The sequence below is a fragment of the Clarias gariepinus genome, chromosome 18, assembly GCF_024256425.1.
Source record: "Clarias gariepinus isolate MV-2021 ecotype Netherlands chromosome 18, CGAR_prim_01v2, whole genome shotgun sequence".
Classification (NCBI taxonomy): domain Eukaryota; kingdom Metazoa; phylum Chordata; class Actinopteri; order Siluriformes; family Clariidae; genus Clarias; species Clarias gariepinus.
This window is the reverse complement of record NC_071117.1, coordinates 21,440,659-21,467,501: the sequence shown is the minus strand read 5'-3', so window position 1 is coordinate 21,467,501 and position 26,843 is coordinate 21,440,659. Positions and strand designations below refer to the sequence as shown.

At 38.7% G+C, this 26,843-nt stretch overlaps 1 protein-coding gene and 2 non-coding genes across 3 annotated transcripts; all 3 read left to right on the top strand.

Annotated features, from left to right (window-relative positions):
- kpnb3 (karyopherin (importin) beta 3) lies at positions 1 to 26,391 on the top strand. Its single transcript, XM_053477101.1, has 26 exons — positions 1 to 144; positions 7,936 to 8,016; positions 9,763 to 9,955; positions 10,080 to 10,182; positions 10,320 to 10,416; positions 11,208 to 11,312; positions 11,578 to 11,700; positions 14,400 to 14,520; positions 14,673 to 14,760; positions 16,414 to 16,520; positions 17,070 to 17,194; positions 17,429 to 17,518; positions 18,368 to 18,541; positions 18,868 to 19,086; positions 19,197 to 19,280; positions 20,437 to 20,569; positions 21,640 to 21,761; positions 22,204 to 22,300; positions 22,430 to 22,602; positions 22,788 to 22,899; positions 22,977 to 23,032; positions 23,136 to 23,258; positions 24,289 to 24,508; positions 25,214 to 25,442; positions 25,535 to 25,676; positions 25,799 to 26,391. The coding sequence occupies exons 1-26, from the start codon at positions 1 to 3 to the stop codon at positions 25,883 to 25,885; spliced, it is 3,348 nt and encodes a 1,115-aa protein (XP_053333076.1). The 3' UTR covers positions 25,886 to 26,391.
- Positions 11,794 to 11,930, top strand: LOC128507103 (small nucleolar RNA SNORA84). Its single transcript, XR_008355781.1, has one exon. It is a non-coding gene; the product is annotated as a small nucleolar RNA SNORA84 (small nucleolar RNA).
- On the top strand, positions 15,043 to 15,179 carry LOC128507104 (small nucleolar RNA SNORA84). Its single transcript, XR_008355782.1, has one exon. It is a non-coding gene; the product is annotated as a small nucleolar RNA SNORA84 (small nucleolar RNA).
- Positions 26,392 to 26,843: the final 452 nt, after the last annotated feature.

Genomic DNA, 26,843 nt, shown 5'->3' with positions numbered 1-26,843 from the left:
ATGACAGAAGCCGGGTTTATTTTGGCTCCTCCCTCATCAGCTGGTTTCTTTCTGAATCTCACTGCAATGGCGGAGCAGCAGCAATTTTATCTCTTACTGGGCAACCTGATGAGCCCTGATAATAATGTCAGGAAACAAGCCGAGGTATGAACAACGCTTTCTAAACACAAGTGTATTTTAAATGAGAATGTAAAGGTGTTGGTCATTTAGCGGGTTTACTGTGAGCTCTGTTCCTGCCCGCGGTTCAGTCCACGTGTGACGGGGCAAGTTTTCGGTGAGGTTAGTCCGCTAGGCTAAAAGACACACACAGCACTGGTAGTGCAGCTAACAGTGGGTCTAAACCTCATAACCTCCTGCGATCGACTCCTGTCTCGCGGTTCAGATCACTTCACCAGACTGTACTGTGTTTCCCCTCCGAGCTGATGAGGGTTTACACTGAAGTTATATCGCGATATTGGAGCTGGAGTTTCACACTATGCGGCTTTCACACCAAACACTCTTAACTGTTACACACACACACAGGATTAAGTGTTACTGCTTTATGTTAGTAACGCCGTGTAGTCGGGTCAGTAGTTTATCAGCAGCAGTGTTCAGCTGTAAGTCATTAGACGGTGTGTGGAAGTGTTGTGTTGCTGCGACTTGCGTGCTGTTAGCGTGTTAGCTCAGTTAGCACATGAAACACACACACTCCATCAGCTCCGTTACTGCTGCACACACACAACACACTGACTGTTAAAAAGCCAACAGGAGCAGCTAACAGGAGACGATTAAACTGAACTGATCAAACTCATTGTAGGGTGTGTGTGTGTGTGTGAGAGCAGGCCCTGGTCCACAGAACCCGGACACACACACCCTCGGCGCTTCCCCAAACCCCTGTCCCGCTGATTCAGGCCGGAGTTTTACACACACACACACACACACACACCCACAGAAGTCGCACTTTATTCCGCACTGATGTCACATTAATACACTCTGATGCCTCTTTACATTCCAGCGTTACTTCTTATCCGTTATTTCATTACATGTCTAACGGCTGCAAACAGACTTTTCCCCACGTGATCTAAACTTTAGCTTGTACCTTGTCCATGTAGCGGGACTTCACCTGATCAGCGCATCGTCTGATTTATTATTGAATCTGTTTATCTGCATCATTTGCTCGTCTTCTCTTTATTTTCCACAAATGATATAATTTCAGTAAATTAATTAAGTTTTCTACGCCACCACTTTACTGAGTCTGCTGTGGTGTCTCCTCTATATCACACATGTAAAAGTTGTCCTGATCTCTGTAATGCATCAGTGTCCTGCCCGGGTTGTGTTCCTGTCACAAGTCCAAGGTTCTTCTCATTATAAAGTGGATACTAGAGATCGGAGAGTTTAGTTCTGACAATTAGTTTAATTTGAAATTTCAAAAATATTCTAGCACATATGTTTTTTTTTGTTTATTGACTGGATATTTATCTGGACGTGGTAGGGTTTTCACCCGCCATGCGGTTCAGTTCCCACCCAGGGCCCAGAACCCAGCCACTGGATCCAAAGCATGGATAAAATTGGAGGGTTGCATTAGGAAGGGCACCGGTGGACAACCTGTGCCATGTTGTGTGCTGATCAGATGGTCCACTGTGGCGACCCCTCGATGGAAGCAGCCTAAAGACTAACATTTGGAAATGTCTGTTTTAGGCGAGGACTACAGAAGTCGGAACAAAATAAGGAAAATGCAAGTTGTAAATGAGACTGGTGTGAGACTCCCCATGCATTATTCTCCGAATGCTTAAACAACTCGCTCACTGGAAGCCCTTTTCCATCAGCAGATGTTCTGAATGAGAGTTGATAACCAACTACTTCTATGTACATTAATCAGCAAAAACTTAAACATTAGAAAAAAGCTCTGACTCACAGGGGCATGGATTTCAGAAACCTTTAGAAGGTATGCTGTGCTATCTTGCACCAAGACATTAGCAGTAGGTCCTGTAAGGTGTGAGGAGCCTGCAGCAGTGTTTAGGTGTTTGGCACATGTCAAAATAACCACATGCATGTTAGAAATGTTTTTCCAGCAGAATATTGCTCAAAGCGTCATGCCCGGTCTTCTGAAAGTGCATTCTGTTATCATCTCATCCCCAGGTAAACACACATGCACACGCTCGCCTTTCAGATGAGTGATCAGTTCTGGTCACTTTCTTCTGTTGCTCTGTCATATAGTTCTGATTTCCGTGTTCACCCTGTAAGTGCTTTATACTCTGACCATTCCGTGACTACAATGCCCCATTGCAGCAAAACTGAGATGCACAGTGTGTTCTCTCACCTATCTGTCGTAGCCAGCATCATCTTTTTAAGTAGCTTGTACCCCTTCTGTGGGATTGGAACAGATGGACTAGCAGTTGCTCCCCACACACATTAAGTGAGTCTTGGGTCCCTGTTGCTGGTTCACCAGTTGTCATTCCATGAACCGCCTTTGGCATTTACTAACTGCATAACAGGAACACCACACAAGTCCCTCCATTTTGGAGATATGCTGATCCAAGTTGTTTGGCCATCACAACTTGGCCCACTGTGAAAGTTGCTCATATCCTTACTCTTGCTCATTTATCTTGCTTCCAACACAATAACTTTGAGATGACTGTTCACTGGGTGTATAGTATATTCAAGCCCTAGAATGTTATGGTACAGTTATAAAGTTACTCACTTCATCAGTGGTTTTATAGTTAATTGGGCTTTACGTGCCCATGCTTTATTTTTTATTTTTGTAAATATGCATACACATTTATATATTTTAGATAAAAAAATGCTAAATTTGCTAAATGTAATTTCATGTCCTTTTATGTAGTGTCCTTTAAAGAATTTAAATAAAAAAAAAAGTAATGATCTTAAGTCATTTTGATGAAACTCTGCCAATATAGATTTCACATGAAAAGACATAAACCTGAAAGTGTATTATTCTTTAACGCAACATGGTTGAAAGGTTGCAACATAATTTCAACATGGTTATGGACACTACAGATTTTTTGCTTTTTAAGCTTTCACCAAAAAAATATTTAAGCAACAGTCTTTACAGGTCACATGCTTTTAAAAGCTTATACCAATTTTAAAGTCAATACTTATAAATATTTTATAGTTTGCATTTTAAATTACTATTTAAAGTGAGACAGTACAACACTGAAAAATGCCATTTTGAAGCACATAAAATCATCTCTTTAAAACGGCTGTTAGCCAGTAAAAAGTTTTAGGCAACCAAGATTGATCACTTCCATGTTACATACACTTCAGAGGATGCTTCTTTGGCACATGTTTTGTCTTATTTTTGACATTAAAAAATTAATCAGCACCAGTATGTTTTTTTTTTTTTTTTTTTTTTTTTTTTGTCATCTGATAAAAATCAGTCATAAATGCCACTTACAAGCGAGGTGAACATTATCTTGTTCCTATAGCACCTGGACGTGGGTGGGATATATTGGGCATCCAGTGAACATTTTTTTGAGGTCGATGTGTTAACCCATTTTTGCAGTGTGGCAGGGTGCATGATTCTCCTAAAAGAGGCCACTTTCGTCAGCGCATACGTTTGTCAGGGAGGCGTTTACATCAACAATGTTTAGGTAGGTGGTACATGTTAAAGTAATTTACATGAATGGCAACACCCGAGATTTCCCAGTAGACTATGCCCAAAGCATCAGAGTGATTCCCCGGTTGACCTTCCCAAAGTGCATCCTGGTGTCGTATCTCCCCAGGAATGTGACACACACACACTTGGCCATTCACATAATTTAAAAGAAAACATGATGCATTTGACCAACCTTTCTCGATAGTCCAGTTTTGATGATCTTATGCCAATTGTAGGCACTTTTGATGGTGGGCACAGGTCAGCATAGGCATCTGATCAGCTTGTCTCCCAAATTCACTTTTTCAGCAATATGAGCTACTGAAGCTCTTGTGTTGGATTGGACTACTCAGGCCAGTCTGTGGAATAAACTTCTCTGATAATCTCTACAGACTCCTGTCTAACTTGGAATTTTTTTTTAGGTAGGTTGTACTTTTTGCCCTTTAGTTATTTACGAAATATGCACAATTGTGGGAGCGATAGTCATACCCAGTGCTGCAAAATGATTTTTTTAATCGCGCTCTTGATTCATATCTATTTGCAGTCTAATTTTTTGTATTTCTCTGCATTCAGTTCACGCCGCATTCACGTGTTCACCTGATGACAAGCCCAGATTACTATATTTATCATGCTCATTGGCCACACCCACACAGTGTAACAAAACAATATTAATTCAGACTTCTGGCCAGAGAGTAGTGAATGATTGTCGTACAACTCAATTCCTCTTCCATCTCCCTACCCTCATTTTACTTACGTCCCGTGTAACATGGAGGCAGCCCTGAACACGTTAAATCAGCCTAATTGGTTAAAGGGGTCATCCAGACACATTTTTCATTAAATGTTAATATGATCTTTAGGGTCGTACTGAAAAGTTTGTAATATATTTAATTAAAAATCCTCAATGGTTGTGTAAAAAAAAAAACACTACTTTTAACTGGTAAAAACTAGCTCTGTTCTCAGCAACCTGTTTTCTTTATCATGTTACCTTTAAATGCTTATGATCTCTGCTGAGCCCGCCCCCCCCCCAGTTCTATGGGGCGTGTCTTCACAACACACGTGGGGTATAGCCACGGGAGTGTAGTCCAGTGCGAGCAATGCTTTGTGGGTAATGCAGTCCAAACTGAAAAACGCTGGAATATAGAGCCTGAGCCTGTTTTCTTAAGTAGTTTTTGGTTTAAGTACGGAACCTACGCGGAAGTTTGTAATATCGCCTGACAACGCAAAAATTAAAATAATGGACATGCATCGACTCGATTTGTATTTCTCATCACTGCATGGGCATGAATTAACGGGCTGTTACGCTGCCGCAAGTAACAACAACAAAAAAAGCGGAGAAACTTACTGAGAGAGATACAGACGCGATGTGTTTACTGATGTGTTTACATGACTTCTTAATCTTTGACAGACATCGTTATAAACCATCTAACGTAACAAAGGTAAGCATAATATAGTTTTCCGACTACGTACACAGTTTGCAACTAGACAATCACCTTAATGCATTGTTTATTATAAACGGGCGATTAGGGATTATATAGAGACGGATGTACACAGAGAAGAAGCCATAACCATGTTCTATGAGAGTATAAGTTAACTTACACTCCGCATTCATCGTGATTATTAAAAAAGGCGATCTGCAAAGAGTCATAGAAAAAGGAATTGCACTTACTGAGCCTGGTGAAGATGAAGCAGGAACATGAAGCGTTAGTACAGATCCATTTTTAGGAGCAGCTTCGTAGCAAAACCAGCTTTATATTGACCCGCGTTTATAAAGCAGTCTGGTGAAAAATGATTATCGCAAACATGAATGCATTTAGGTAAATCGGCGGGGATGTTGGCTTCAAAAACTAAATTCAGCCCCTGCGTCCTCAATGGCTCAGATATCGGTAGTGAATGACGACTGCTGTGTTCGCTATTACACCCAACAACTGTACACAACACTCGCTTAGGCGACATTTTGCTCCAGCGGCGAAAAAACAATGGCCGACAGCTTCTTCTCACTCGGGGCGGGTCTTTGCTAAAACACCAGTGTCAATCAACTATAGTAGGAGCGGCCTCTTTTGGTATTGCGTCACACTGCAAGGCATTCGAGAATGGCCTGATTTCAGAAGGGGCATGTTATTGTAATAAATGAAAAGAAAATCGCTGGGCAGCTCTTTATCATCGTAGAATGGTTGTGTACGCACTCTCCTAACACACAGTTCAGTCCAAACAGCTTAAAAAAGTGCATGTAGGCCTGTATGACCCCTTTAAGGTCCAGCAGCATGCTGTTTTTATGGCAAAAACCTGAGTATAAAACGGTGTTGTTAATGTCCTTTTGCTCGCTTAAACTCTCTTGCACGTCTCGCTAAGACGTTACTTCCTCAGTGTCAAACAGCTGTTCTTGCTCAATTCCAGTTAGTCAAAGACTAGAGAAAGCTCATCAGAGAAAGCTCTGATTGGTTCCTTTTGATGCTCTGTGTCCCTCAATGTGCATACGTCAGCCCATTACACTTTCTTCTGATGCTACTTCAAACATTGCATGCAGGAGTTTATATCCGTCTATCTATTATTTTAATCACCATAAGGTAAATGTTTTGCTTGCGCATGCACTAAAAATGAAAATATGTGCTACTGTTTGAACAGAGATGCACATGTGCAGTTTGAATTGATATTAAATATAATTGACTAAGTTAGTTTAACCTGACTTGCTGTTACACGGAGACTTTGAGAACAGAGAAAAGTTACAAAGAAGTGCGAGAAAAAAAAAAAGTTGCTTAGGAAGAATTAGGAATAAACTGGTTGTTTAAAACTCTAAAGCGTCACTCAAGTCTGTGCACAAAAATTCCAGCTCTTTGTCAGTTTATTTACGTGCTTGTTGTGAATATGCCTTTCAGAATGTATAATCTTAAACGCATAAAACATGGATTTTAACCAGGAGACCCTTAGACATTTTTGACTCCTGTCGGTCACAGTAATGAAGAAAGAAAAGGGAATTAAATATATGGTTTAAAACTTTTTTTTTGCCTCGGTAGGCTAGTTTTTTTTTAGCCATATACAGTAGGACTGCTTGTTGTGCACATTTTTTTTCTCAGTTCCCAGTACACTTGATTTAATTAATTAGCTAATTTGAGAAAAGGTTCATCCTTCTAGTTCTGCATGTGTGTGCTAAGATTTCCACAACCGAGTAGGGCCATTGTGATTGAAGGGAGCACGAGAGCATGTCATTCCTTTCATCCACCCAGTTTGCCTCTTATAAGGACAAGAAAAAGTAAATACAGTGGAACCTCGTTTGACGAACGCCCCTGCGAGTACAAACAAATCAGTTCATGACCAAAAAAATTTGTCTAAAATTTGTTCTTGTTCACAAACTCCACATCGGGACACGACCCAGAACAGATAATGTTCGTGAACTGAGCGTAAGCATGTTTTCTACCAAATATATTCACATAAACTTATAAATCAATGTTTGCTATTAAAACCACTCATATGGGGTGAACTGAAAGACACAGGGGAAGTGGTGTGCTGTCTTGTAGAAGATCATGAAATACAGGAACAATGAACAAGGACTTTCTCAGTAAGAGGGGGTCTGTGTGAGAGAGACTGGGTCAAGCACTTCTCTTATTCGGTAGAAGTTGGAAGGAACCATAAACTCATGGGATGTGCAAAAGTTTAATCTGCTTTTGGAATACATCAGAATAGAACTTTGTCTAATGTAAAATAAAGAAATCTGAAAATGAGTAATAACAAATAAGGGATATAAGTCATGCATACAGGACAGAACTTGGATAAGCATCAGAAAATAAGAAACAAATCCAATGAGTCTGGTTGCTGCTAAACCACACCTAGTGGCAATTAGCACAGACGGGATGCTTCCCCATGCTCTGTGTACTAGAGCTTGTGTTATTAGAAAAAGAATCGGTTTGTAAGGAAGCAGAGCAGAACATGCCTGTTGTGCTTCTCACTGTGGAACACACACACACACACCCCTGCTGATGAAGTTATTGCTGATGGATATGAGGGGTATGTGGCAAGCGTACCTTTGATTTGTGAATAACATCTCATTTTTTTTTTTAACACTTTTGTTTTGTTCCTGAACTTGAATTGGTTTCCCTCACCTCAGCGTTTATTCTTGCAATAAAATCCAGCTTACTTCATCCAGATCGACTGACTGAGTCAGCTTTAAAAAAAAAAAAATTTTTTTGAATAACAGCCTATGTTTTCGCGCTAAAATGTAATTGGCATTAACAGTGGAAGACTAATCTTTCACATGAGTTTCTATTGTATTTAAAGTTTATTGCTGTAAAACTGTTGATTATAGTGTAAGCTTAATATCAGGCCATTTTTTTTTCCTTTTTCTTTTAATGTAGGAAACATACGACACCATCCCTGGATCAACAAAGATAAGTTTTTTGTTGCAAGCCATCCGTGATGCGTCTGCAGCAGAGGAGGTACGTGTTTTATACTTGTGCTTAGACCAAGTGTTGTGATTTGTGTAAACTGAGTAATTTGCAGCACTTAAGAGTAATTAAATCATGTGCATCCTTTTTTTTTATGCTTGTTACTGATCCCTGGTGATGGATTCACAAATTGACAGCCATGACTGATATGTTTACACTATTTACTAGAATTAGATTTTCAATAACCCGTGATCACATTTCTTCAGTAGCAGAGCAAAAGCAACTAGTCAAAGTTTTTTTTTAACACTTGGAAACAAGATATAATATTCTAATTATCTTCATATATTTGGAGGTTAGGGAAGGACAGCTGTATCCGTAGTGGCATCTCGCTGCCAGGCCTTGTGTGCTGCTCTTTTGCCACTACTTATGTTTCAGTTGCTTTCATCATTAATGAAATACAAAGGGGATTAAAAAATAATCCACACTCTGGCTGTAGAATTTGCTTTTAATTAACTTTTAGACAAGACAAATGCATCATTCTTTGATGTAATCTTCTTGCTTTACAGTACACTTTGTCCATCGGTCAACAATACTGTATGCTTTCATACTCTATTCTCTCATTAAATGTTTCAGGATTAGCTTTGAGTCATGAATGCACTTCTGTTAACGAGTTCTTTGACAGAAGTTTTTTTTTTTTTTTTTTCATTAATTTTCTAACCCAAATGTATTCGTTGACATTTGGCAAGGTGATTCTGTGATAAACAGGGCAATGGTAAGAATTACTATTGAATATTTCAGTAATCGAGTGTTCTTACAAAAATTTAATTGATTAATCGAGTTATCGGATAAAATATACTTTTGCCTAATTAAACAGTAATGTAAAATATCTGAGAAACGAAGATTAATTGGTTTTCTTTTTAGAAAATCAACTTTTATTTTTTAAATGCATACAGCATTTTATCAAAAATAGTCATTATTCACTATAGAATGAATAGCTTAAAGTTGATGAATTAAGTGCATTACAGAGCCATACATTCTTATTTTAATGCCTTTTCTCAGATGCAAAAACAAACAAAAACAAGGTATTTCAAATGACTAAGTATCAAAAAAAATAAGGCAAACATTGAAACAAATTATACAAAAACACAAAGTTTACCTTCAGAACTAAAAGTTTCAAAATCTACATCTCAGGCAAAACATAAGCCTTTACTGACAATTTGTCGTTTTCTCTTGCTGGTTTCTTCTTCTCTTCACTCGCCAATATTATTTTGCAGCCTGCACCAGACCGCTCCCTCAAATCAATACACAGCGAACTGTTTGCGTTTCTTTCTGCTTTGTGGGTGATGTTGGCGCTTCTTTTTTGTTGGGGTTTACTGGCGGCTTGCACCCGGAAGCGCACTTTGTCAAAAGTGCGCTGTTAACAAATAATTGTGCAAAAACATAACGCAAGCTTTTAAAATGAATTAAAAGAAGCTTCGAGTCAGAAGATTTTGCCTCGATCATTTTTTGTAATCGAGTTACTTGAGTTACTCAAGGAATCGTTTCAGCCCTAGTAAGAATACAGGCTATAAGAATACAGGTATGTATGTTAATGTAATATTACTGTTCTGATTGTTAAGAACATCTATTTACCCCATGGTCCCAGGACACCGGGATATTTTCTTTTTTCCATGTATTATTGTAGACAGGCTGATTTGCATGTTGTTGCATACTTTGCTTCTCTGCTCATCTCATAAAGGCTTCAGTGTCACGTTGTAGAGAGAAATGCCATCCTTCTGTCCTGTGCTTCCCCTACAGGTTAGGCAGATGGCAGCTGTCCTGCTACGGCGATTGTTGTCCTCGTCCTTTGAAGAAGTTTACCCAAGCCTGACAGTAGACATTCAGACTGCCGTTAAAACAGAGCTGCTTGCCAGCATCCAGTTAGATGGATCTTTGAGTATCCGTAAGAAGATTTGTGATGTCGCTGCCGAGCTGGCTCGCAATCTTCTCGGTTAGTTGAACCACATTTTAAAGCCTCGTTTTACTGATTGTGTTCTCTCGATTTATTTACTGGACAGAGCACCCTTATGTTGTAACATGCTGATTTCAAGCTGCGTCTGTCTCATTCTTTTAAGATGATGATGGAAACAACCAATGGCCAGAAATTCTCAAGTTTTTGTTTGACTCTGTGAACTCTCAGAACGTTTGTCTACGAGAGGCTGCACTGCACATTTTCTGGTAAGCTTTCTGTTTTCGCTGTTTGGCCAAACCCTGAAGCAGTTTTAGTTTAACCTGTTTAAAAATAATTTTTCTCTTCAAAAATTTTTTTTTAAATGAAAAAAGTGTTTCATTTGCTCGTTTACTTTTGTGTGTAGGAATTTTCCAGGTATATTTGGCAACCAGCAGCAGCATTATTTGGAAGTTATAAAACGCATGTTGGTGCAGTGTATGCAAGATCAGGAAAATCCACAGGTGAGTAACACTATTTCACCATGAGGAAATAAAAAAAAGAGGTTTACATAAATCTTATTGTGTCTGATAAAGCTGAAGTACCCTCAGATCATGACATGCCCTAATTATCCTTCTGGATATCAAATGCGCTGATTCAGTATCTGTAGTAGTCTGTAGTCTTTAAATAAAATGCCCCAGACTGCCTCTCTTGGCTTTCTGTGGCTTTCTTTAAATACACGTTTTCTGTATTTTAAATTCAAATTTTATTCGTCAAATACACAGTGTGTGTTTTTCAGTAGCAACGGGTCAATTGAGTGTGTGATGTTAAAGGTTAAAATGCAGTGACCCCTCATTTCCACTAGGGGAGGCAGAAGTATCTCACTTAACTAAAGGATACGGGATAATATAGCAAAATTTAAAGCAAGCCACTCTGCAACTGAAATGCTCCTGGTACGGCCTGAAGCAAAGGATAAAGACCGCGTTACAAATGCAAAATCGTCGATCTGCTCCTTCTCAAAATCTGTGGCCTGTATTAGCCCGTATTAGCCGTTAGTCAACCGCTTACCTGTTCATCTTTAGGAATTAAACATATTGGTTTTATATCGGTTGCATTTTGATCTCACTAAACCAGTTAATGTTGAGGACATCACCATGACAACACTTTTTTTTTTTTTTTTTTTCCTGTTGCCACTTAAAATCACCAGTTTTAACTGTAGTTACCACTTTACTAATATAATGGGTTAAAAGTTTCAAATCACCTCACAATTCACAGTGCATGTGATTCACTGTGCTTTTATTTAATGTCTCTTCAGATACGTACACTCTCAGCACGTGCAACTGCTTCCTTTATTCTCTCCAATGAGAGCAATATGGCAATACTTAAACATTTTTCAGATCTCCTGCCTGGTGTACTGCAGGTAAGCAATCAGCACATGCATCAACTTTTTAAAATTAGGTTTATATTAATGTTTTATGTTTTTTTTTGTTTATAAAGCTTTTGTTTTGTTCTAAAGCTTGTATTTATTGTTACAGGTCTAATACCAATGTTTCTTACAAGATGTATAGTTTTAAATATGACTAATCTTTTTTTTTTTTTTTTTTTTTTTTTGCATTTTATAAATTAAAGCTTAGTTTTTTGGCAGATAGCACAATGCCTTTTATTTTTTTCCCAATGCTCTCCAGGAGGTGAATGAGTCCTGTTACCAGGGAGATGATTCTGTGCTGAAGTCACTTGTAGAAATCGCTGATACTGCTCCTAAATACCTGAGGCCCAACCTGGAGGCTACTTTACAGCTCTGTCTTAAGGTATACAAATTACATATTTGGTTTCATATTGGTGTGTGTGTATGTGGTTTTTTTTTTTTTTTTTTTGTAATCTGTTCCTAAGAACCTTTTAATGCCTGGTGGTTCCTTGAGGCTGCTCATCTGTGCTGACCATCAAGGTTGCAATAAACAGGCAAATATAAATTTCTTCAGTTTAATGCGTGGGAGTCGCCTACCTTTGTGACCTCCACAGCCCGGCTGGAGAAACATTCAGTGCTCTATGATGAACAGTACTTCTAGTCCTTTTATTTGTTTGTGCTCAGACCTGCATTAACAAACTTTCAGAAAATTAAGTATACAGTGGAACCTCGGATTACGAGCATAATTTGTTCCGGAAGCGGGCTCGTATTCCAAAACACTCGTAATCCAAATTAATTTTCCCATAGGAAATAATAGAAACTTAAATTATTCGTTCTACAGCCCCAAAAAATAAATACATAAAAATAATTAATACAAAATACAAAGTAAAAATAAAACAAATTAACCGGTACTTTGCCTTAAAAAATGTAAAAATAAATCCCGACAGATAACTGTTTCCGTTTGTGCACGCAGGGGGTGTGTAAAATGTGCGCACACACACATTAACGAATAGACTGTTTTTAAAACCGTTAAAAAAATTAGCAAGGAACATCCCTAATAACACTCGCGTGAGCGCATACTAACAGGATTATTGCTGTAAAGTAAAACAACAACAAAAAACAAATTAAACAGCTCCTCACCTTTGAAAACAATCACCACAGAGAAGAGTTTGTGTGTTTGTTTTGCAACCTGAAAGAAGAGGAGCTGAAGGGGGGGCTCGCTCGCGTTTACAGCCCCCTTCTCTCAGGTTGCCAAACACACACACAATCTCTGCCTTACACATACACACACACACACACACTCAAAAACACTGCAAGCTCTAAGACCCAGCAGGGGAGACGATAGGTCTCGGCTTTACAGCTCCCCTTTTCTCAGGTTGCCAAACAAACACATTCTTCTCTGTCACGACTGTTTTCAAAGGTGAGGAGCTGTTTAATGAGTTTTTTTGTTTTACTTTACAGTAGTGATCCCGTTAGTATGCACTTACCTGAGTGTGACTAGCGATGTTCCTTGCTAATTTTTAAATGGTTTTAAAAACGGTCTCTCCGTTAGTGCGTACGTGCACGCACATTGCACACACACACACACACGTACGTGTGTGTGTGTATTCACCCAGCAGGAGAGACGATTACCTACAATTCTGCTGTAAAAGAGAGAAAAACCGTTCGCTCACTTGTGATGACGTGACGCTCTGTGTTGAAGCAAGAAGCGCATCCATGAAACATGATACTCGGTGCTCGTAAACTAAGACAATGCTCGTTTTTCAAGTAAAAAATTATTAAAAATCGTTGCTCGTCTTGCGGAACACTCGTAAACCGCGTTACTCGTAATCCGAGGATTCCCTGTATATTATTTTAATTTTATTTTATTTAATTGTTGTGCATCATTGAGGGTTGAAATGTAGAGAAATGTGGGGATGTCTTGTTAGCAGCCTGCCAGCTGGCTACATGATGAGGTTGAAGGTGACTTAGTTCTGGACGTGTACTGTATACTCGAGGTGCAATAAATAATTATCATAGATGACTAAACTCACTGAGCAAATCAGTTGCCAACAAATTGAAGGATACAAGACTGGTGGGGGTGTGGTCAAGTTACTCTGTGAAGGGAGTGAGAATCAGATAAGTAGGACACCTGAGGAGAATGTCTGTCTAATAAGTGTCCTATATTTATATAAATTAAGTGCTTGATCATTTTCGAGGTAATCACACAATATGCTGATCCATGTGATGTTGCTGGTTTCTGAGCTCGTGCTCTCTCTCTCTCTCTCTCTCTCTCTCTCTCTCTCTCTCCCACTTTGCTCTCCTCTTTATTATTTCCTGGCTCATGGCAACACGGACTATAATCAGCCACTCCCTCCTCAGGTGTATTCTTTTCCAAGTCCGGAAGAGTACACATACGTTTTTTTGTTTTTTTAAATACATCTGTTGTCGCATAAATAAATGCATGAATGATGAAATAAATAAACATACCGAGTGCGTTTGGCGGGCGGGGGGAGGGGTGAATGTTCCCGCCTCCTCTATACGCTTTAGATATTGACAGTGTCCATTCATGGCTGAGTTGGTGTACACTACGCAAGAGTCGGCTCTGAACAATCAAGCTTTTGATATCCTGTGACTTGTTGGGAAGAGACTGTTCCCCTGACACATTTGCTAATTCACGTCTGGACACCTCACAGGGGTTTCTGTGCCAACTTTCCACGTCAATTGGCCGCACCTTGTGCTGACTAGCCTGAGCTTGGCACAACTCTGAAACCTATACTTAATCTGGCCTAAAGTCACACCATTAGAGCCTTTTCTCTTTTTTTGTAATGTTTTTTAAAATTACCAGGCTTTTGCCATCTTTAGGAAATAATTGCTGCTACTTTGCTTGTGTTTGGAGTTTTCATCTTTTGTTTCAGCAGAGCCAAAATGTATAAGCTTATATCTAAATAATGTTCATTAAGTAACTGATTTATAATTCGAGTAGTTAATTTGTTTTAATAATTAATATATTATTAAAATATATTATTGTCCTGCGGACACATTATTTTTGGTTGCCAGGTAGCTGGCTTATTTAATGATCTGAATAGATGATTTACAAGGTGTTTTGTGCTTTGTGTGCAGCTGTGTGCAGATACCAATTTGACGAACATGCAGAGACAGCTAGCGCTTGAAGTTATTGTGACGCTCTCTGAAACTGCTGCTGCCATGTTGAGGAAACACACCGCCATTGTGGCTCAGAGTGGTAATGCCCAAAATACTGTAATATTAGTGTGTGTGGGGGACAAATGAGTGGTATTGATGCCTAGGCTCACAGAGGCCAGTTCAATAAAAGTAGTTGTGAAATAGTTTGGGTTACGTAAAAGGGCTATTTTTTTTTTTTTTTCTTTCCCCCAGTTCCGCAGATGTTGTCCATGATGGTGGATTTGGAGGAGGATGAAGACTGGGCAATGGCAGATGAGTTAGAAGATGATGATTTTGACAGGTAACATAAATTTGCGAACAGTGCAGTAGTTAGGTGACCGGTTATCAAAGAATCAAAATCTTTCAGTTGCCAGGTTTTATTAGAATCTTTTACATTCCCAAAATAATACTGAAAATATCCTGCAAAATGCAGAAAATATTTATTTATTATTTGTTTTGATGGGGGGCAAAACCTGCTTGCCTGCTTAATGTTATTGAAAATATCTTGTCAAAACGCTTAGTTTAAGCCACTTTACAGCTCTGTCTTAAGGTGTATACAATAAAGATAAAAAAAAAATGTAATGCCTGGTGGTTCCTTGAGGCTGCTCATCTGTGCTGATCATCAAGGTTGCATTAAACAGGCAAATATAAATTTCTTCAGTTTAATGCGTGGGAGTCGCCTACCTTTGTGACCTCCACAGCCCGGCTGGAGAAACATTCAGTGCTCCATGGTGAACAGTACTTCTAGTCCTTCTATTTCTTTGTGCTCAGACCTGCATTAACAGAAAGTTTTAGCTATGTTAGCATGCTTGTTAGCAGCATGCCAGTGACTTAATTCTGTATGTACTATATACTAGAGGTGAATAATTACCATAGGCGATTAAGCTTGCTGTACAAATTTAAGTAAGGATTTGCTGTTCTCGCCCATATTTTGTGCTAACTTTAAATGCTTTGACATGTAGGCGTTACTGTTTACCAATTTATAAACAGTGCAGTGGTTATGTAGACTGGTTGTCAAGAATCAAAATAAACTTTGTTGCCAGGGTTCATCAGAAGTTTTTACATTCCCAGGATGTTATTGAAAATATTCTGTAAAATGCAAAAATTTTGCCCAAAACCTGCTTGCAATTGTCAAATTGTTTAGAATCAGCCATAGACAGTGCTTTCATTAGGAAGTCGAACATGTTACAGATCGACGGAGAGCTGGAGAAATACACAAACCGTTTTGCAGTGACCTTTTAGTATTGATTTGATCTGAACCCCATTAAAATGTAACACTGGACCAAAAAACATTTGCGCTTATTCCTTCCACAGTATATAGGTGTTGAATTATATAATTAATAAGAACTCAACCTTATGTATTTTTTTTGTGATGTCCTTTTTTATTAGTAGAAATGAATTAATAGAATGAAGTTAAATACTAAATTAGAGGGATATCCTAAAACCCAAAGAGAGATTGTGAGCCTAAATCAACACTCGACTGTGAGATCTCCTAACCCTGTGTGAATCGATCGCGTTGAATGTTACTCCTCTATGACATAACAGTCTCAAATCTCAATCTCTTTAATCCTAGCCTCATTGGATAAATTTTTATATCTTTTTAATTATTTACTATATTATGTTTGTAATTGGAGCAAATCTGATCAGAAGGGGAAATGTACATTATATAGCGACTCAAACGCCTTTGTGTCTGTGCAGTTTTGTTGTTGCCTTTTTGTTTTTTCAAATGACACTTTTATGGATGTGTGGCTGGACATGCGCTCCTGGAATAAATGTTTGATCTACTGAATGCTGCCATTTTTAAGCTATATGACAACCTGCTTTATTTAACATCTAATGCCACTCATCAGATATATATATATAATATAATAGAAATGAACATGAGCACATTTTCCCAATGCAGTTTTAAGGATCTAGGGTAAAGGTTGAAGTTTTTTCTCCCCCCCCACCCCAGTAATGCTGTGGCAGGTGAGAGCGCCCTCGACAGAATCGCCTGTGGCCTTGGAGGAAAGATTGTGCTGCCCATGATTAAACAACACATTATGCAGATGTTACAGAACCGTAAGTGCAGATGTACATACTCCAGAATTAGTAGGGTTTTAACAAAGCTGGTAGAGTTTCAGCAGTTTATTGTTAATTATCTGTGTTTTATGGGGGGGCAGGGGCTTCACCCCTATTGTTTTCATTTGAAAACTTAGTCAAGTCCTTGTACTTCCTTTTGTGCCTGGCAACAGAGGTGCACTTAGCATTTTGGGATATCTAATTGGGTCCGTACCCCCCACCCCCCACTCGTTTTCATTATGTGCAGAAACCTTCAGCTTAGCTGTGATGATAATCAGACTAAGGCTCAGAAAAGCCACATTGCTGTAACATTTCTGCCCATTTACCCAGTTTATGTATAAAGTACATGATGTAGTGAGTTGTATACCACTAGTTTTTGTGGCCTGATTTTTGAATAAATAAATCTCATCAGCTTTAAGTAGGCATTTTCCATAAATTTAATTCTTCACACCCTTTAATTTACCCTTTTGAAAGATGATGCATTCCTGAGTGTTATGACTAAGTGTCTGTGCTCAACCTTAATTGTGGTGTGTTATATTTTTTTCACAGCTGATTGGAGGTACAGACATGCCGGTCTTATGGCACTCTCTGCTATTGGTGAAGGCTGTCATCAGCAGATGGAATCCATTTTAAATGAAATTGTCAGTTTTGTTTTGCTGTTCTGCCAAGATCCTGTAAGTATTAAACCAGTTTATTAATATACTGAAACTCTTCATATAAAATTAAAATATTAATTTCAATGCTATACACAAACATTACTTTCATTAGTCATCTATGGATGTGCTCAATGTCGCACTGCTACACTTAATTTCTTTCTCTAAACGCTCTAGCTATATATATATATATATATATATATATATATATATATATATATATTTTTTTTTTTTTTTTTTTTTTTCTTCTATCAGCATCCCAGAGTTCGATATGCAGCTTGTAATGCCATCGGTCAGATGGCCACAGATTTTGCTCCAACCTTCCAAAAGAAATTTCATGACAAGGTAATGTTCTTGTAGAACTTAGGGTTTGTATACAACAGTAATTGAACATTTTAATAGGAAGTAAACTTGCCTGAAATGTGTCTAAGGTTGTGACTGCTGTGTCTCAAGTGCTATAACTTTTGGTCCCATTGTAGTAGCAGTACCCTGAGTTGTTCTTCTCTCATTGTTTTGAGCATGCTCACTAGTGAGGTGTAACAAATAATTGACATAGATAACCTACAATTGCTAACCTAATTAGATGTCAACAAACTAATCAACTGTGAAGTGAAACAGTGATGGCAAAACCTTCAAGACCAAAAACATAAAAAGTGTAGGATCTGTTTAGTCTTAACTTGGCCAAAAACAAGAGCTAGATTCAGAAAAAAGTCTTTATAGTGATGTGGGTGTGTAGTCAAGCGCAAGAGTCCTGTAAATGCACACCTGAGGAGAATGTGTGAAAATAGTGTCTGTGCGTCACCGTGAGCCTCCATTTATATTTCCAGTTCTCTGTAGTGAACTTGAAATGAATCATGCAGTGTATGCATGCATGTTACGTACGCTCTCCTCTTTGGTTCCTGACTCACAGCAACACCGACACTAATCTTTCACATTCTCCTCAGGTCTGCCTTCTTTGTTATTTGTGATCCTGTTGTAATATTTTAACTGCAATTTTAAAATGCCTATGTCATCTACTTGCTCAAAACAAACTAAAGTAATTTTAAAAGTGGGGAAAAAGTAAAAAAATAAGTGTGTCATTAAGTAATTGAGCAATCTATAAACTGAATAGCTTATAATAATTATTTATTTATTAAATAACTTATTTATTAATATAGTTTAGTTGCAGCTCTAATGCTCACTTTGTTGTTGTAGGTGATCTCTGCCCTTCTCCAGACCATGGAGGACCAGTCGAACCCTCGCGTTCAGGCTCATGCTGCAGCAGCTCTTATTAACTTCACTGAAGACTGCCCCAAAGCTCTCCTCGTCCCCTACCTGGATAATCTAGTTCAGCATCTTCATGTCATCATGGTTGCCAAGCTCCAGGAGGTTTGTTTAAAAAAAAAAAAAAAAAAAAAAAAAAGTCTTCATCCTTTGTAACAGCTGCATAATAGTGTGCTTTTGTGCTGGTATTTTACATGACGTCCATCACCACTGTTACCTGCCCTAGCCTGCTACCTAACTGCTGTAAAACACAAGTGGGCTGTTGGCCCACTTCCACATGATGCCCACCAGTCGCTTGTGTTGCTTAAAGCCTGGATCCCCACTGGTTCTACAGTTCAACCTACCACAGCGTTGTGGAACATCCCTAATACAGTTTCAAAGGCATTTAGTTAAAAGATTTTTTATTTTTTCTGTTTTTTTGTTTTTTTCAGCTCATCCAGAAAGGTACCAAGCTGGTGTTGGAGCAGGTGGTGACCTCCATTGCGTCTGTGGCTGACACAGCAGAGGAGAGGTTTGTTCCTTACTATGATCTTTTCATGCCCTCCCTTAAACACATCGTAGAAAATGCTGTGCAGAAGGAGCTTCGTCTGCTACGAGGCAAAACTATCGAGTGCATCAGTCTAATTGGTCTTGCTGTGGGCAAAGAGAAGGTTAGTGTAACATTTACCTCTCTTGTACTGTCTTCTGCTGCTGCTGTGGCTCAAGATTAGCATAAAACTTGGTGCGTGTGTCTAAATGACTTCTTATCTTCTCACTTTAGTTTATGCATGATGCCTCAGCAGTGATGCAGTTGCTCCTTAAGACACAGACTGATTTTAATGATCTGGAGGATGATGACCCACAGGTGAGTGTTGCCTTAATAGGAAAAATCTAGTGATAGCCATTGGAGATGTGATTCACCAGGGAGGCCCTGAATCGAAATCACAATACTCATGTGCCAATTTAATTTGTGTTGTGACTCATTATTAAAAAGTTATTTAATAAGAATAAAAAAACTCAATAGTTTAATTATTTTTACTGATAACATGCTGCCAAGAAAAGAACAAAGGTCAAGAGCTCAGCTTGACATGGCCACATTAAAAACATTGGCTTCAGAGGTGTCTCAGACTCTTACTCGAACATACTGTAATCATTTCGCTATGTACAGTAATATCTGCAGAGTATGATTTTAAATACAAGTTTTGTAATGAGGTATTGATCTCAGACTTCTACGCTATGGTCGTGTCTAATTTAATTTTTACGTTAGATACCATTCTCGTTAGAAACAAAGGTGGTAATTACTTATTTTAAAGATGGCAAAAGGTTGAGCTGGGTGTTATGGCCAGCCAGTCAGCTGGAAGTTATTGGGGTGCACTTCAAAATGTATATACATTTTCTACCCACAGCATTATTGATGAAAACTATGGTGAAATTTGACTTGTTGATACTGGTACACATGGGCATATAAAAGATTTTCTGTGACATAAGTCACACCTATACCATATAATAACTATAACTATAACTAATATAAAATTGCTGCTTTAATTTGCCATTTGTGCGCGGTCAAACAGATACACAGCATTAAACGATGCGACGTAAGTGTCACCTCTGTGGAGTCCAATTAGGCTTTGACAGCAGTCCCCCCCCCGGACCCGACCTGTATTATTAGGGACATCAATGCTAGTTGGTTAGCTACCACCTTTAGAAGCCAACATGTTAATTGGGTCCCACTGCTTACATCTTTGGAGGATTCATATTACACATTGCTGCCATAATTCAATTTCAGTTTTAAAAAAGGCCGCAGGTAACTATTGAAGTGTGCGCATTGGAAAGTGAAACATTTTGTACACACTACAATACAGTGACTTTCCTGTGACTTAAGACTTTGATGTCTTCTCTTTCCAGTACATTTTCCCCATATAAAATAGACACTGCTTTGCAACACTGCCAGAATTTTAGTATATATTGATTACACCGATGATCACTCCTGCTTATCAAGAGACACATTTGTTCATCTGCAGATCTCCTACATGATCTCGGCATGGGCCCGGATGTGTAAGATTCTGGGCAAAGAGTTCCAGCAGTACCTTCCTGTGGTTATGGGCCCACTTATGAAAACTGCTTCAATCAAGCCAGAAGTAGCCCTCTTGGATAGTAAGTCACAATTCCTCCTAATGTGATATATTTTTACCCTTTTTTTTTTACTTACTTGGGGTTTTAAATGGGTTAAATAGAATTATTTTTTTTACACATAATGACTAGACATGAAATTAAAATGTATTGTCTTGGACACAATGTGTGAATTTTAGTAGTTGAGGGAATCCCTCAATGGCCAGTAATACACTACTGACCAGGTTTTTCCACATTACACACACACAGCCACAATAAACCTCTATATGCAAGTGCACTATTAGGACTGAGAACAGGGATGTTTTAAGAGGTTTGTTCTGTTTGTGCGCGCGCTGTGGTGAGCCATTTTACTTCGACTATATTATGTGTTTCCTTAAAGAATTTACCACATGGTGGATGATTGGGCCAGATATTTGGGGTTAAAGGTCATCATGTAGTGGCAAAATTGGAGATAGTAGCAAACATTGAGGGAACATGTGGCTCCGCTTTTAAAAGCCCCTCATTGGCTGCCTGTTCAATTCAGAATTCATTTTAAAATTTTACTTTGTTTTTAAATTACACCAGCAAGCACCCTTCTACTTATGTGAATTGCTGCACCATAATTCACCCCTGAGAAGTTTGAGATCCTGCGACCAGAACCTCCTCTTAATCCCACATTCCAGACTTAAGCGTAGAGGTGACCGTGCTTTTTCGGTTATTGGGCCTCGTCTCTGGATTGATTTGCCATTTGTTATCCGAACGGCTCCTTGTTTGACTATTTTTAAATCTCTTTTAAAAACCCATCTGTTTTCTCTGGCTTACTAGGCTCTACTGTGCCTATTAAGTTTTTGTGTGTATCGTGTATTTTTAGCCTTTTTATTATGTGGATGTACAGCACTTTGGTCAGTCTCGCGGCTGTTATAAATGTGCTTTATAAATAAACTAAACCTAAACATTTCAATGTATCGACAGACTCCATGGAAGCCAATGTTATAAACGATTACGTCAGCATTTTGGTGCAGTCGGGCGTTTCACCTTGTTTTTTTTTCTAAATCTCTCTCTCTCTCTCTCTCTCTCTCTCTCTCTCTCTCTCTCTCTCTCTTTCTATCTCTCAGCCCAGGACATGGAGAACATGTCTGAAGATGATGGTTGGGAGTTTGTAAATCTTGGAGACCAGCAGAGCTTTGGCATCAAGACTGCTGGACTAGAGGAAAAGGCGACAGCCTGTCAGATGCTGGTATGTTTAAGTTCTGTTTTATGAGAGCTAGTACACATGAACACACGCAAATTCAACTAGTCTGTTAATTATCAGATTCAGTGGGTGTGTTTAGATGTTGATGAATTACAAACTGTGCTGGACCTTCAGGATTGGAGTTGAAGAGCTCTGGGACATGTCGTCCTTTTGTTTTCAAAACATCCTTAATTCTTTATAGCATGGAGTCCACAAGATCTTAAAGGTTTCTTTGAGATTCTGGTCCATGTTAACTCGATTGCATCATGCAGTTTGAGCAGATCTTTCAAGCTCTAGATCTCCTGTTTTAACACATATATTCAGAATTTCCCCACGCCTTATATTCTGCAACACGTAATTTGGGCCTAATGAGTTCACAGGCTTTAATAGGCTGACTCTCCCAGTCTTCCCAAGAGTCTTTAACTTTCTGGATCGTTCCTGCTCGCAGGTCTGCTATGCAAAGGAGCTCAAAGAAGGATTTGTGGAGTATACAGAGCAAGTTGTCAAGCTGATGGTTCCTTTGCTTAAATTCTACTTCCATGATGATATCCTTTGTTTGCCTAGATCATTATTCTGTGTACTTGTAAGGTACACATTTTGGTGATTGTCGTGTTTTTATTATTCTTTTCCCCATGCATATTTTAGACATTTATAATCCTTAATGTACTCTTTACGTGTGCGAGTAGCTGCTGCGGAGTCCATGCCTCTTTTACTGGAGTGTGCTCGTGTGAGGGGTCCAGAGTATCTCACTCAGATGTGGCACTTCATGTGTGATGCCCTCATCAAAGCCATCGGCACTGAGCCCGATTCAGATGTGCTGTCAGAGATCATGCACTCTTTTGCCAAGGTATGAAGTGCTGTATTTCCCCATAATCAATATTTGGTTACTTTTATAGCAATAATACAAAAATGAATAAAATAAATGTTTTTCCCCCATTACCTTTTAGAAGTTTATTAGGGTAGGCAAAAAGGTCAGATTTATTTTACACCCATTTTCTTCTTTTCCTTATTCTTTTTCTCCCTTGCTCTCAGTGCATCGAGTTAATGGGAGATGGCTGTCTAAACAACGAGCACTTTGAGGAGATGGGAGGCATTCTGAAAAGCAAACTGGAGGAGCACTTTAAAAACCAAGAGCTCAGACAAGGTGATTCCTGATTAAAATATTTCATGAATCAATTTTTTAAATGTTATTTGGAAATAATTTTCTTAATTTCTGTACAGCCAAAAGGCAAGATGAGGATTATGATGAGCAAGTTGAAGAAACATTACAAGATGAGGTAAGTGTCCTTTTATAGTGTCGGTATTTAAAATGATTTACTCGGACGTTCTGGGTAAGTTCCCCCTTGATTTAATTAACAGCACGTTTTCCTTCTTCCACAGGATGAGAACGATGTGTACATTCTAACCAAGGTGTCGGACATTTTACATGCTGTGTTCTGCAGTTACAAAGAGAAAGTGCTTCCTTGGTTTGAGCAGCTTTTGCAGCTTATAGTCAACCTAATAGTAAGTATAATCTTCACCTTCATTCCTTTTTATTTTAATCAGTCACATAATAGGATTTTATCTTAGTGGGCTCTTACTTGTCTAGCTGTAACCTGTACATCCTGTGTATTTATTATGTGTGAAGAATAATTGAATGTATATTTGAAATGCGGCTGTTCGTGGTTAATTCTGTCTGTATGTACGTAAGATGATGTATTATTTGCGCTTTTATTCTAATTTCCACATAAAGTCTAAAGGTTTGTACCTTGAACGTAGCTCTAATGGAAAGAAAGTAAACTTCATCTAAATGCCTTGTATGTCTTCAAAGCAGAATGCAACACGTGTTGTTGTGTTGACTCCCTGTTCCTGTACTTTTGCTTAACTAAGTCATGGATGGTTTGCCCTAATAGTTTAGAATTTCAGATTTAATTTCCTATCATATGTTAATTCATCTAAAATTCATTGTAGAGCAAAAAGAAAAAGGGCTGCAGGGGAACTACTGTATATCTGCAACTAGGCTAAATAATTGTTACTGTAAGATTTTTAATGTATTTTCAAGTTATTTCATGGTATCACAAGGTACCAAGTGATAGATGGATACTTTATTGATTCTGAAATAAATTTTAGATTAAAAATGTGGGCATGAGACGAAAAAAAAAGTTGAAACAAGCAATGGAAACCAAAAGAAATGTAGAAAGAGAAGACACACAGACGAAGCCACTCGTGTCAGCTCCCGAAGACACCTTATCCATCTGTATGCATGATTTTATGCAAATTATAAATTTATGCAAATATAAAAATCCTGACCTCTCACGGACACTGCATCGTGTTGGAGGCGCATATAAACTCCCAGGAATACCGAAGCTGTAACATAAGTTTCAAGACCACAAAGTAAAGGTATCAGAGTAATCACAAATCCCTGACCTGAAACCCAGAGGAAATGAGCAGGAAAAAAAAAAAAAACTAAAAAGCATTTAATCAAAGTTTAGGCAAGTATTAAAAGCAATGCCAACAAGACACACAAGTGCGTCTCATTGTTGTTCTCTTGTAGTGCCCACATAGGCCCTGGGCTGACAGACAGTGGGGTCTGTGCATTTTCGATGACGTGATCGAGCACTGCAGTCCTTCTTCATTCAAGTATGCAGAGTACTTCTTGCAACCCATGATGCAAGCCCTTTGTGACACCAGCCCTGAGGTACGGCAAGCAGCTGCTTATGGGATCGGAGTCATGGCTCAGTTTGGAGGAGAGAACTACAGGCCCTTCTGCACAGGTGAGTGTGTGCGGTACATTTAATGTCATTTAGAAAACACGGTATCAGTTTTAGGCCTTGGAGACATTGGCCTTGGTCATCTTTAAATGGTCCCGTGTTGGTCATTTTGATGCCCAGTTTTGTCACACATGAACGCATGACCAAAATGCACCTGCTGACGGGCTTTACAGGGTGCTGCAAGTTTTTTGGGACAAGCCCTACGAGTCCTTTTATGTGGACACTGACCCTGGGAACTTTGTAGAATAGTGAATAAAAAAACTGGTGGGAAAAGTCTAATTGGGCCACTTTTTATACTCCAGGGCTAGATGACGATCTTGTTGGGTGAAACATGTATGTTCATACCTGTTCATACATGTTCATACTTTGGCTCTAGTAGGTTGCTCTAGATCATGCATTATGTCACTTTTTCTTAATTTGAGTCAGCAGATTTTCACCACTGCCTTAGGCGGTTTTGTTAGTGTGATCTGGGCTGCATTTAATTTAAGGGCACGAAACCCTTGACACTCAACTGGCAATTTGGAAACTTCAATTACCCTAATCTGCATTTGGATTTTTGGACTGTAGGAGGAAACCCACCAAGCACAGGGAGAACATGCAAACTCTTAATGTTTTACTGTTAATGCCCTTTAAATAAATTTTGCAACAACTCATAGCTCAATGTGTGTTGATTGATTAATTTTTTTATTTGATCCCATGTACCCCCAGAAGCTATTCCCCTCCTTGTTGGAGTGATCCAGGCTGCAGATTCCAGAGCAAAGGAAAATGTTAATGCAACAGAAAACTGCATCTCTGCTGTTGGCAAGGTAATGAAGTATCGACCAGAATGCGTCAATGTTGACGAGATCCTCCCTCATTGGATTTCATGGCTGCCGCTCAATGAAGACAAAGAAGAAGCTGTTCACACGTTTAATTATCTCTGTGATCTTATTGAAAGGTAAATCCAATGTTGTACTTTTGTGAATCAGGTGCTATTTAATTTTTGACCAATACTAATCTATTCTCCAATGTTTTGTCCTTTTGTTAAAGCAACAATCTTACTGTTCTTGGACCTGAAAATGCAAACCTTCCCAAGATTTTCCTCATAATTGCTGAAGGTGTTGCTAATGAATCTATTAAAGCTGAAGATCACTGCAGCAAAAGATTGGCAAATGTCATTCGTCAAGTACAAGTGAGTGATTAGTTAATCTTTTCTCCATTCATGAAGCCAACATAATGAAGTTGACCGAGCGTTATTGCTGGAGGAGGCATCAATATTGGTGTCTAAAAGTTGCTCTCTTTTACAAACTGCAGGTCTCTGGAGGTCTTTGGACACAGTGTGTATCAACACTTAATGAAACTCACCAGAAGGCCATTCAGGATCTCCTCAACACAGCGTAAATATTCTTTCTCATTGTCCACCTGAAAGAGAGAAAGAGAGAAGAGGGGTCTCTTTTCAACCTCAAATCTCCCACCCAATTATTGAGTAATAAACTGTAGTATTACTTGGTTGTAGGGCTAAGATACCATATGCCCTCTCTCTCCTACCCAATGGGTGTAGTATTAATTTCTTCCCACAAAAAAAGACTTGTTTCTTTATAGAAAAGTCCTTGTGCTCATCACGGTAAAAGTGTGGAGGTTGCAGTAGATGTTAAACTATTTCCAATAGGAACAGTCCCACCCATGTTCAGTCGTGTTGTCCCATTGTAATGTCTTACACTAAGGAGATCGTCATATCTTCTACATTTTGCAGCTTTAGTTTAAACAATAATCCCCATAAACTGTAGTGACTTCACTGGTAGAGGGCCAGTTGTTTTGCACCCATGCAGATGTGATGTAATGGCTAACAGCATATCTTCTGTCCAGTCACTCCATTATATAAAAATAAAAACATAAGGTAGAAGGTCTCTGTGAATTTTTATTTTATTTTTTTTGAGATAAGTATTCTCATTTTTTAAGCATGTGACATCATTAATACAGAAAGACGGCTGTTTATGATTCATTTGTATCTCTTTTTCTTTCTATTGTAAAATATAAATGCATTTTAATTTGGACAGTAACATTTTAGAGACTGTGTATATCCACTAGTAATCAGTGTTACAAACCCCCCCAAAGATTATTAATATTCACTAATTAATTAGTTCTCATAAAGATGTTAAGCCCTAAAAAATGGGAACACATCGACTTTCCTGCAGAGATATGTACATGTCGGAGACACTTGAGCATTACAGTTAGCTTTTTCAGTTAAAGCAGAGATCATAGCAATGCCTAATAAAACTCATGTGGTTTTGCCTCTGTGTACTGCAGTAGACTTTCAGCTTTTAATTCAAGGGGTTTCCAAAAATATTGCATTAACTGT